The sequence below is a fragment of the Acipenser ruthenus genome, chromosome 5 (genome assembly GCF_902713425.1).
Source record: "Acipenser ruthenus chromosome 5, fAciRut3.2 maternal haplotype, whole genome shotgun sequence".
Classification (NCBI taxonomy): domain Eukaryota; kingdom Metazoa; phylum Chordata; class Actinopteri; order Acipenseriformes; family Acipenseridae; genus Acipenser; species Acipenser ruthenus.
The window spans coordinates 11950884-11963114 of NC_081193.1; the positions used below are offsets into that span (position 1 = coordinate 11950884).

At 38.1% G+C, this 12231-nt stretch overlaps 1 protein-coding gene across 1 annotated transcript; it reads left to right on the top strand.

The window, feature by feature from the left end:
• The first annotated feature begins 2524 nt into the window (after positions 1-2524).
• On the top strand, positions 2525-8901 carry LOC117403264 (meprin A subunit alpha). The gene is made up of 13 exons (XM_059024746.1): positions 2525-2584; positions 2692-2716; positions 3015-3068; positions 4104-4144; positions 4643-4718; positions 5113-5230; positions 5604-5779; positions 5971-6192; positions 6440-6586; positions 6784-6999; positions 7664-8122; positions 8379-8552; positions 8825-8901. The coding sequence occupies exons 1-13, from the start codon at positions 2525-2527 to the stop codon at positions 8899-8901; spliced, it is 1845 nt and encodes a 614-aa protein (XP_058880729.1).
• The last annotated feature ends 3330 nt before the right edge of the window (positions 8902-12231 follow it).

Here is a 12231-nt window from a genome sequence, read left to right on the forward strand (position 1 = left end):
TAGTGGTGGCAATCTCAGGTGGAAAAATAAGCCGTTGACCAACATCTGCCAGCATTTTCCAGTCTCTAGCAGCTTCCAGTTGTCCTGGGCGAGGATTGGTTTTAACACCTTTTCTTGGTGGTTGCTCTGGATGGAGGAATGTTGTCTTTTGTGTGTAATGCTTTGATGGAATAGGTGACAACTTATTGGTCATGTTACGCTTGTCTTGCAATGCTAAGGCCAAACATTGCAGCGCCAAGTAAACCATCCTTGGCTAAGAGCCACCTTACATCCTGTCAAAATGTGCCTTAATGTTGCAGGTGATGAACACAAAGGACATGAGGGATCCTCTCCTACCCAGAGGTTTAGGTTCTGTGGTGATGGGAGAACATCATATGTTGACCTGATGAGGAAACTGATCCTGCTCTGTTCCATTGACCATAGGTCTTGCCAGCCAATCTTGCGTTGTTCCACACTCTCCCATCTCATCCATTCTCCCTGCTTGGCCTGGGAAATGGCCTTTATACACCTCATCCTCTCCTCCTGCTTTTGCACCTTGTTGACTACCATCTTCCGCCGTTGAGCTGGGGCTGCCTTGTGCCATGTAGGAGGAGCTGAACTGAGACCAAGACCCCCTCTTCCATGCTGAACTTGCCCCATGATATCACCAATTCGAAGGGCAGCCTTTGCATCCTCCACAGCTTTCTTTGCCACCCACCTTCTTCCAGTTTTCAGCACAGGTGCTACCTCCCTTACGCATTTGTCTTGTGACTCTACTAATGTGATTTTCAACTCATTGGCGATGTTTACATGCACAAGTCATGATACTTTTCCTCACAACGTGTTTGCCGTACTTTTCAGGAAATTAGTTGCTATGCAGTTCTGATTTAAGCCCGTTATTATCTCTACTGGGCCTGGCAGCCATCATATTATTCATCGTTTTGTACAAGGAATGCACTGGGGAAAATATCAGTAGGAGGATTTCATCTTGAAGCTAGCTACAGTGCTTCAGCAGAAACATTTCAATGAGAAAACTGCAAAGCTGCAAAGCTGCAGTGTTGCCAAGTATAACAAGATAAAAAAAAGCTGCACGTTACAGTATGGGTGCTTATGCAAATTCCAACCTGTCACTCAAATTCCAACCGTGACTGCCAAATAAACAAGCCCAATCCCGCTTATTATAAGCGGACTTGGCAACTGTGGCAGCAGCTCAACCTGGATTCTGCGCTGCGAGTGACACACACGCTAGAGAAATCATATGTTACTTTTGTTTTAGATTAAAAACTACTTTTGTTTTTACAGTTTTGTATGTACATAACCTTATACCTGTTTACACACTAGTTTATTTTAAAATGTTTATTTTATTATAGTTTTTAATTATTATTATTCTTTTTAATTTAGTTGTCGTAAATGGTTTTTACCCTGGTTTTCTCCCCAGTTTGGAATGCCCAATTATTATTTTTATCCTGGTTCACCACTGCAACCCCCTGGCAACTTGGGAAATGGAGGCTGAGACACATTTCCTCCGAAGCGTGTTCCTGCCAATCCGTCATTTTTCACACTGCGGATCCACAGCGAAGGCACCAGACCTATAGTGCCAGAGAACAACACAGATCTGAATGGCTCCATTGCAGACCCGCAGGTGCCCTATCAGCCACAGGGGTCGCTGGTGCGTGGTGAACTGTGAATTGCCCTGCTGACCTAATCCCTCCCTACCCGGGCGGCGCTCGGCTAATTGTGCGCTGCCCCCTAGGAACCCCTGGTCACGGTTGGCAATGACATAGCTGACATTCGAACCTGTGATCTCTAGGCTATAGGGTGCATCCTGCACTCCACGCTGAGTGCCTTACTGGATGTGCCACTCGGGAGCCCAGTTTTAGATTTTTTGAAGTAGTGCTTCATATGTGATAAGTTGGAAAATGTTTAATTATTCATTTAAATATGGTGATATGTTTGATATGATGTGCTTGAATAAAACGGTTGAGTTGTATCCTATAGTTTGTTTTTCATGTTAACATTGATGATGTTTAAAATGTACCGTGATAACAGTTGTAGGTATGAGTATAACCATGGCAGTTCTAGTGTTGAAATAGTCTATAAATGTACATTTTGTGTGTGTATTTTGTAAAGGACGTCATTTTGCTGTTTCACGATGTGTTCGCGTGACAACATCACATCATGACTGTAGAGTCGATTTTCACCTGCGTGTAAACCCAGCCATTGTTTACTCTTCACAGGGATCTGAATTTGCCAATACAGCCTTTTTTTCTGGCACATTTGGTACTAATAAAACCTATTTGTGAAACGCAACAACCTATAAACTTTACAGTTTTATGGCAATGGATATCAAGCAATGATGCACAGGAAAAAAAAAAAAAAAAAATAAGAAACTGGATTCTCAGCAATTTATTAGCCATTATATTCTGATGACTTTAGAAAACTGAATTAATCTGATATACAGATCAAAGTTCATGACTGAAATGGTATTTATATTCCTGCAAGCCCTACTCCAGTGTTGGTGTGTTTAATTCACTCACCTTGGAAGATGGGCTTCTTTGGACTGCTTTGTTTTGTGGGCCTGGTCACTATTTCCAACACTTATACAGTAAGATTATCCAAATGCAATGAAATAAAAAGATGTGTATTGGCTGATTAAAGGTATATTGCTGTAGTATCTGAAGTAACTTCAGTTTTATACTTTTGTATTTGCAGATCCAGCGTTTATCTAAGGACAAAGGTATTGTTTTTACTTTTCATTACATTTTGTATTGAGAACAAACAAACTATGTTTATCTTTAAGGCCCGATCCACTGGTTTATTGACTTTCCATCTTTTCGGAAAATGTGGGAGACTCAGTAAAATATGTGGTGACTAAATCTACCGGTATTTGTTAACAAGTTGCTTCTCTTATAAAAGTAAACAACTTGTTTAAAGTCTTTTGAAAAGCCTCAATTACAATAATTTACACAGATGCTGTATTTTATCGACCACAGTTAGAATTCTTCTTGACTTTACATGCAAATTTATTTTTCCAGCGTTTGCTATAGATGACAAACAGAAAAGAAATGACATCCCCTTCCTTAATTCAGGTATGTTTTTTTATTTTTATTATTTTAAAGCTGAACCTCTTTGACCATTCCACATAACACATGAATCATTTTTTTTCACTTAACAAAATGTCTTGTGTACTATGTATTGCAAGTCTCTTTTTAAACAGGAGGCTGTGTGGTCCAGTGGTTAAAGAAAAGAGCTTGTAACCTGGCGGTCCCCAGGTCAAATCCTGGCTTAGCCACTGACTCATTGTGTGACCCTGAGCAAGTCACTTAACCTCCTTTTGCTCTGTCTTTCGGGTGAGACGTTGTTGTAAGTGGCTCTGCAGCTGACCGTAGTCTCTGTAAGTCACCTTGGATAAAGGCGCCTGCTAAATAAACAAATAATAATCGCAGTTGTTTTACTATTGTCGTCCACATGTTGGTCCATTAATCACCTGAGTGATGGTTCTTTCGCTGCCACCTTCTCGAACAGACTTTTAGAATCCAATGTAGATCCCATATTTCCCTGAACATCTGAGTAAATCATCTACGTAAATCTGTCACAGAAAACTGCAGGTTTTTATAGTGGGTGTCACTATGATATTCAGAAGGCTATCGACATTGTTTACAGTGAGACAGTATGTTTGTAATGTTTTAAAACTGTTCTTGTTCCCTTTCATCTTTTCTCACTACTTTAAATAACCAGCACAGGAGGTAAATATGTGCAATGCAAAACATGAAACACAAAGCAGTATTTGCAAATAAATATCCCCAGGTGCTTACCTAGTAAAAGCACTGTCATTTGAAGTGCAGGGTCAGCCAGGAAAACTTGGTTCCAATCCCAATTGCCTCAAGTTGCCAATCTTGCCTGAGGATCCAGGTGGAGTGCTGCCTTGGTCTTTGCACTCCCACATTTCTAGGGAGGCAAATGTGTATCTTGTAAAATATCTTATAGTTATGTATTTTGCAAGTTTAATACCCATGACAGTCTCAATGTATTGACTGATACTTTAAGTTGAATTAATACACACACAATGTACAACTTTAGCATTGTTTTCTGATTTTATTTGATTAGTCTTTTTTTGTTTTTAGAAACTAAAACCCCAGTTGTTGAAGGAGACATGGCTTTACCTGTAAGTATTAATGTGGGTCTTCTCCCAACGCATTTTGATTTACAAAGAATATACAATTGGCAAAAACATTTTTTGTATCGGCCTTGTGTTTTGCAACACACCCGTTACAGGCATCAGTTTTGCTGTTGTATATAATTGTTACAAAATACGTTCCTGCTATCAACTACTTAATAAATTAGCCTACACTTGTTATTTCTAACTAGGTGCATATGTTGGACAATAAACTGCTGACATTTTATTACATCTATGAAATATGATGCAATAGCAATAAACACCTATTCTAGCCTCACCTGTAAACAAGGCTAGCTCATTTCAGGTTATCTGGTAGAATGTGCTATTGTAAAAATCTTAATTTAGTACTGGATCCCCTTGTCACTTGGTTATTGCTGTGATTAACCAGAATGTTTTTCTGCATATTTGGTAAAATAGTAAAGATACTCAAAACAGATCATATTATGCATGTTACATATTTATTCATTTATTTTTAAATATAAACAGCCTGGGCGCAATGCACTGAGAAACACCACCTACAGATGGACATTTCCCATCCCTTATATTCTGGGTGACAGCCTAGGTAAAAACTTAGTAACTCTAATCTAAGTTTCATTTGAAATACTGTATGTGTATTAACCTCTAAAAACCTCAATAACCATGATCAGACTCAATCAACAGAATCATAAAATACAACTGGATATCAAATGCAAAGACACTGAGCCCCTATTTGTGAAAACATTTTAACAAGCTAACAACTTCTATGATTTAATTAGTATTACCTGCATCAATGTTTCTTGTTGATGTAATACTGTTAAAATAATTTGTATTTCTTTCTGAGTACTTCAATTTCCAAACCAAAAGAAAGTGGCTGGGTGTAAAATTCCTCTTAAAATGATCCACTAGATATGCTGATTATTAAAACCAGGTGATGAAAAGTTAAACAGTATGTTTTAAATGTGTTTTTTATTTTCCAGACTTGAACGCCAAGGGTGTTATATATCAAGCATTTGAAATGTACCGTCTAAAATCCTGTGTGGAATTTAAACCCTATGAAGGAGAGAAAAGCTTCATAAAGTTTGAAAAATTGGATGGGTATGTTAATAAAGAATAACAATAAAAGTTTTTTCTTATGAAAACACAATGCTAAGCTAGCAACAGGTGCGGTAATTGGTTCTGGTTTTTTGGCATTAAACAATATACATTTTTTCCAAACTTAAAACCTCGCTTGTGCAAACTGGTTCCATAAGAAATTGTTTTGCCAAAGGTAAACATAGGTAGAATAATTATCTATCAATCGATCAATGGATTTATATAAAAAACATGACGTGGCTAGCCCAAAATTACAAATTGTTCTCATACATATCATTAAAATTCACCAACTATATCATAATAGGAAAATAGGAGGTACTGTATATTAATTGAATCATTCCAGCCTAAATAAACCAATCCACTGTTTTCCCTTTAGGTGTTGGTCTCAAGTTGGAGATTTACAAACAGGCCAGTATTTATCCCTTGGTGAAGGCTGTGACTATAAAGCCACTATTGAGCATGAGCTACTTCATGCCTTGGGATTCTACCATGAGCAATCCAGGAGTGACCGTGATGATTACATTAACATCTGGTGGAATGAAGTCCTTCCAGGTGAGATTCGACACCTCCACATACTGTACCAGGTTCCCTCCACCTCAGTGTTAAAACATTAAACCAAAACCAATATTTATTGCTCGTTACTCAGGGAAATAATATTACAATAATAAGGAGTGTGTTAATACTTACAAGCCATGTCAATGTTTAAAACAGGAGCTAAACAAAATAACTTATTTATTTTACAGGCATGGAACATAACTTTGTGAAATACGACGACAGTTTCATTACTGACCAAAACACTCCATATGATTATGAATCTATCATGCATTATGGCGCATACTCCTTTAACAAGAACTCAAGTATCCCATCTATCACCGCCAAGATTCCAGAATTAACCAGTGTCATAGGACAGTACCTGGATTTCAGTAGCCTTGATTTAAAAAGGCTGAACCGAATGTATAACTGCTGTAAGTAATCTTTTATTCAACCTTGTGGCATATTCCGTCTTAGGAAATGTAAGCAATTACATAAAGACTAGTCATATTTCATGTAAAACAATCATTAACTTGTACAGAATGTCATTTTATAGCAATATATTTTAAAAAAGGAAAAACTATTTTATTAAGTGAAGTCACATTGCCATGGCCAAAAACTGTGATATCACAACTGCACCCGTGTGACAATCATTATGTCAATAATTATATCTTCCTCCAGCCTCTTCTCTTACTCTGTTGGACCAGTGTGCTTTTGAGTACATAAACATCTGTGGAATGATCCAGAATTCAAAGGATGATGGGGATTGGGTTCATGTTAAAAGTAGTTCCGGAATGGAAGATCACACCCTTATTGGCCAGTGCAAAGGTAAAATAACAGTGCAAACCAGGTGCTAAATACAGGTAATGGCATGTTTACATTTAATAGAAGGATACTATCTCCTGTGCAGTGCAGGTACTGTTTCTTATTCATTGATTTATAGTGCCATTTATTTACATTATATACCTGTATAAATAGTGGGAAGGGGAACAATTAAAGCACATGTTTTTCTTACATACTTTTAGATGCAGGATACTTTATGTACTTCAACACCAAAACTGGACAACGTGATGAAACAGCCATTTTAGAATCAAGGACCCTGTATCCTAAAAGAAGCCTGCAGTGCCTTCAGTTTTTCTACAAGATGACAGGAAGTCCTAAAGACAAGCTGCTAGTTTGGATAAGAATGGACGATGGAACTGGAAATGTCAGAAAACTTGTTAAAGCACAAACTTTCTGGGGTAAAAGCTATACATGTACTGTAGTTATTGTGTGCGTACTGTATAAACATGCATCAGCTTTTTTTCGTCTGCCCAGCTCACAAAGTGGCTCTTTTAAGTCAGCTGACAAGATGGCTGTGCTGGAGAGCAATGCTTTGAATTAGCTCATGTCATATGTGGGTTAATAATTGACCCTACTGTATGGATAAGATATCACCCTATCATGGCAATTAATGAATCATTCTCAATCTCTCAGCATGAGTACAGTATTAACATTCTTTAAAATGAAAAGGAGTGGCATGCACAGCCCCTGATATAATGACACATATCCCAATTTTAACTCTTTAGTGAGATGCGTCTTTACCAAGTCACAGTGCTTGGGCTGACCCTGGTCACAGGGCCAGGCAACATTGTAGTAATAACAAATAGAGTCCAGTGGTTAAAGAAAAGGACTTGTAACCAGGAGGTCCCCGGTTCAAATCCCACCTCAGCCACTGACTCATTGTGTGACCCTGAGCAAGTCACTTTACCTCCTTGTGCTCCGTCTTTCGGGTGAGACGTAATTGTAAGTGACTCTGCAGCTGATGCATAGTTCACACACCCTAGTCTCTGTAAGTCGCCTTGGATAAAGGCGTCTGCTAAGTAAACAAATAATAAATGCACATTTTCAAAATGCTCTTTCTAGGAGACAAAGACCATTCCTGGAAAATTGCCCACGTGCCCCTGAAGGCCAATGTCAAGTTCCGCTACATGTTCCAAGGTGTGAGGGGAGATCCAACTCATTCAGATGGTGGAATTTTCATTGATGACATCAGCCTGGCAGAGACCCGTTGCCCTAGCGGTGTCTGGCAAATAAAGAATTTCACTGGCCTTCTTAAAACAACTACCGCTGGTGATTCTATTCTAAGCCCCCGGTTTTACAGTCCTGAGGGGTATGGTTATGGCATTGAACTCTTACCACACTCCTACTATGGTTACATCGGGGCTTTCTTCCATCTGACCAGTGGGGAGAATGATGCCTTGTTGGAATGGCCTGCTGCAAACAGACAAGTCACAATCACAGTGATTGATCAAGATCCTGATGTCAGACTGAGGCTGTCATCCAGTAGAAGCTTCACGACAAGTGGAAACCATGTTATACCAGGTAAAAACATGAATCAATCAGGTTCCAAATAAAATACAAACTTTTAAAATATACTGCACATGGTTTAGGTATTTTAAGTTTGTAATCACATTTGTGTTTGTTATTGAGGTTCAGTGGGGCAAAATTAACATATAAAACATCCTGGCCATTATTTATTTATTTATTTATATTTATGTAAAATGATACACCAATAAGTATTTAAATCTTGCCAATACAAGGGATATGTTTATCTAATGTACTATACAATTCATTTTAGGTACAAATGATCTTCTTTATTGGGACAATCCCTCTAAAACTGGAACCTATGATCCTTCCTGTGCCTGTTATCGGAGCTGGAATTGGGGATGGAATGCATTCTTCTCTCACAATGACCTAAACCGCAGAAGCTACCTGAAAAATGATGACCTTATTGTCTTCATTGACTTTGAAGGTACTTTTTTTGTAGTTATTTAATTTATAACAGTACAGTGTAAATAGAATACAAGCTACCAGTTACATGCATTGTATTAATAATGCATTAAACATCACCACTAGCAAAATTAGAACAACGCAGTTCTGTAATGTCTTTTGTACTGAATGGAAGTATTTGTAACCAACAATTAAAATATGGTATGCATGTTTTGTTTTTTTAAAAACATTTCAGTTTTTTACCACAGATCAGTAATAATAACAGAAATGTTTTTTGTTTTTTTTAAATAAAAGATCTGAAGCCCCTTATTAAAACTGAAGTACCAGTCAAGCCAGTAACATCACGTGAGGAGCACCGTGATCTCATATAACCACGGCATACTCCTTCTGAGGAGGCAGAAATATAATCTGCAAACCACAGGTACATGTACATTGCATCTCGTGCATTATTTGAGGTGTCATTATGAAGTTAGAAATGATGTTAAATGTTTTAATTGCATAGAATGGAATCTACATGATTCTGGGATCAAATCGTTATGGGTCAACCTAATTTATATAATTGAAACAGAATTTGGTTGAAAGAAAAGCTCATGGCTTTGACTGGTTAAAAAAAAAAAATGTAATAATCATACTGTGGCAAAGTGGTTTGCAGGGTACAGGTCTAGGAGTAATGTGGTGCGCAATGAAGAGATAGACAGTGATAATCCAATCAGAAAATACATTTTATTTATAATCCAGGTCTGGTGACCAAGACAATAATCCCAGTATTGCACTGTTGAAAACAAAGGGTTTGCACTCCCAAATAATAAAACACAGTCCAGTTACAAACACAAGATACAAACGCGGTCACCTGTCCTGGGTGCGTGCTGCAGTGCTCGTGGTGCTAATACAATTATTATCGTGACACAGGTGTAGTGATGTCCGGGTTCATGCTGGCCTCTGGCGACAGCTCCAGAACGTGTTAGTCGTCTACTAATAACAATCAACAATAATTATTAGAGACGAGAAAACAAACAAAACACTCATGTACGATATCACAACAATAGTCCTTCTGGGTCATTTCCTTAACCATAAACGAAGGAACAGATCACGTCTCTCTGTCCCCTATGACCTCTTGGTAAACAAGTGCAGCCGCTCCTCCAGTCCGCGGCTGCCACATCATTTCCCTTCCGGGTCGATGAGTTCGTGCAGATTTCCTCCCCCTTTCTAGATGACAACTTCCTTTTAACCCTCGGAATGAAGTGTCAGGCCAACCAGTCCAGGGTACTCTGTTCCCGTTACTTAGCGCCCTCACAGGTCAGGAGGGAGATTTACCACCAAGAATCATTCTATTTCTGTCACACATACACGTAATGCTGTAGAAATATTTAAAGTATATCCTTTATATCTGGAATGATTATTGAACTCCTGTTTCTAATGCACTAAATGCGGCCTAAATTAAATCAAAGTTTATGACGTCTCCATAGCTATACTTTATAATGGATAAGACGCCACCATCATTTTGATATAATCCAGGCCCTTGTCAGATTTAGCAACTGATATTTGTAAATAGAAAAATAGAATACACAAATCTTAGATTGATTATTTATAATGTTAGTTTTTAATTAACTGATGTGCAAATACCTATTTTGACTGAGCAATTTCAATATCTTTTCACAGATGGGCTTCAGAACTTACACTGGGACAGATATGAAAATGTCATATCTAGAACAATGCTTTGCAACTGATAATTGATATTATGCTTGTGATTTTATTACTTCTCAATAACTATCTTAAACTGTTTCTCCCTTCTGGGATTTTCCTTGGTTGTTTTCTGATTGAAGCCTGTTAATATAAATTTTACATTGTATCACTATGGGGAAAGAAAAAAAAACAAAAAAACACCCCACACACAAAACGTGTACACAATATTTGCAATAAAATAAAACTTCTGATAACATTATTATGTTCTATTAATCTCTTTTCTTGTGCTCTTAATCCCTTTCATTATATACGTGGAGTTCAAAATGTTTGTTTTATTTCTTAATATTGGTCATTATTTTTTTCCTTGAATTTAAAGTGTACGTCACGGGTGGGGTGACCAGAGGTGACCGTAGTAAACCTGCTTTTAGAATTTGTAACGACTACGCCATGTTGGATTTGGCAAGGACAAGGACCTTGATGACCGAGTAGATAATTTCCCCTATGCAGGTTCCTTTTATCCCCGGGTTCCAATATACACACACTGGATGCTTGGATAGGTAAAAACAATTGTTATTGTTTCTCAACAGGGTTAAAATAGAATACTAAAAACCACACAGCAACAAGTTTAAAAAAAAAAAAAAATAATAAAAAAAAAAAATAGGGAAAGCCACAAAAGATAAAAACCACACCAGCAGTCCCCTCCTGTTGGTAGTTCTCAAAAAAAAAAGGAAAGGTTACTGTCCAAAATGGCGGATAAGCCAAAAAGAAGGAATCAGTCCGATAGCTCCGGGGGGTCCCCAAGAGACCCCTCTCCCCAACATCCACTTCCCTCACGGCCCAATTCCCCCGCAGACCTCACCACGCCCACCGCCCAGACCTCTAACTGCCCACCACCATCGATGAACCTGGAAAGGAGCGGGGCAAAGAAATGGCGGACCTTGAGCGTGTCCTGGCAGGACTACAAAGAGATCGCTCAGCATAGGCAAGTGCAAAGTACAAAAATATTAAAGTTAGCAGTTCTGGAAATGATTAAAGTGCACATGAAATAATGTTATCTATTCTCGCCCTCAGGCCCTTGGCCGTTTCCCGGGACCAAGACCTTAACTCAACCAGTCACAGCAAGGCAGTTACCCAAAATTAAAATCCATCTGTAAACCAAAAAAAAATGTCTTCAGTGTCAATAATTCTCTACACCAATCTGTGACCACAAAAAAAGGTAGCTCAAACACAGTCCAACAGTGGCTGATGATAAAACAAAATCCCCAAAAAAACACAAAATCCAAAAAAATAAAAATCCATACAAAAATATACCAACCAAGTCCCACTGCAACAAAGTCCCAAATAGAAAAAAACCAAAAATTCTTCCAGACACATTGTGTGCTTCTTCCCAAAACACTCCTCTCTCTTCCTGGTCCCTGTTCCTCCCTTTTTAAAGTCAGCCCATGACTATCATTGGCTGGACTGGCAGGGAAGGCGGGACTTCCTATCGACTGTGGGGAAAGTGCTTAACCCAAACGTCAGCTACAGTGCACAGGAGAATTAGCAGCAGTTTAAAAACAACAGATTCACTAATAAAACACACAACAAAAATACAGGCAGTTAAAAAGCATCACTTGTGACATGTACCTTTTTAGTCTGTATTGCATATTCAACAGAAAATTGACTAATACACGGAAGAGCAAAATTCATGTACTGAGCGAGAAAAAAAAAACACTAAGCCATCAATTTTAGGGACTATTACTATGTGTATTATAATGTAGTTGTCAGCCATTGTTTACATTTCAATCCAATGCCACAAAATGACTCTTTAAAAAGTCAAATGAACAGTTCTCAATAGGGGAAGAGTCCCACAGAATATTGTGAACGAGTCTCAATGGACATGCACACTAATAAATGAAGAGTCAGTTCAAAGACTTTTTTTTGTTACTGAAATGTGTACATTTATTAACAGATCTGTTTAAATGTTCAGTGAAAACAGACATGTAATTACATTTTTTTTTCTATGCTGCACATTTTTT

Excerpts from the sequence above, each read along its gene's own strand:
- LOC117403264 (XM_059024746.1), top strand. The coding sequence starts at position 2,525 with ATGGGCTTCTTTGGACTGCTTTGTTTTGTGGGCCTGGTCACTATTTCC. Across the intron at positions 6,193-6,439 it reads GAACCGAATGTATAACTGCT|CCTCTTCTCTTACTCTGTTG; the intron begins GTAAGTAATCTT and ends ATCTTCCTCCAG. Across the intron at positions 8,123-8,378 it reads TGGAAACCATGTTATACCAG|GTACAAATGATCTTCTTTAT; the intron begins GTAAAAACATGA and ends AATTCATTTTAG.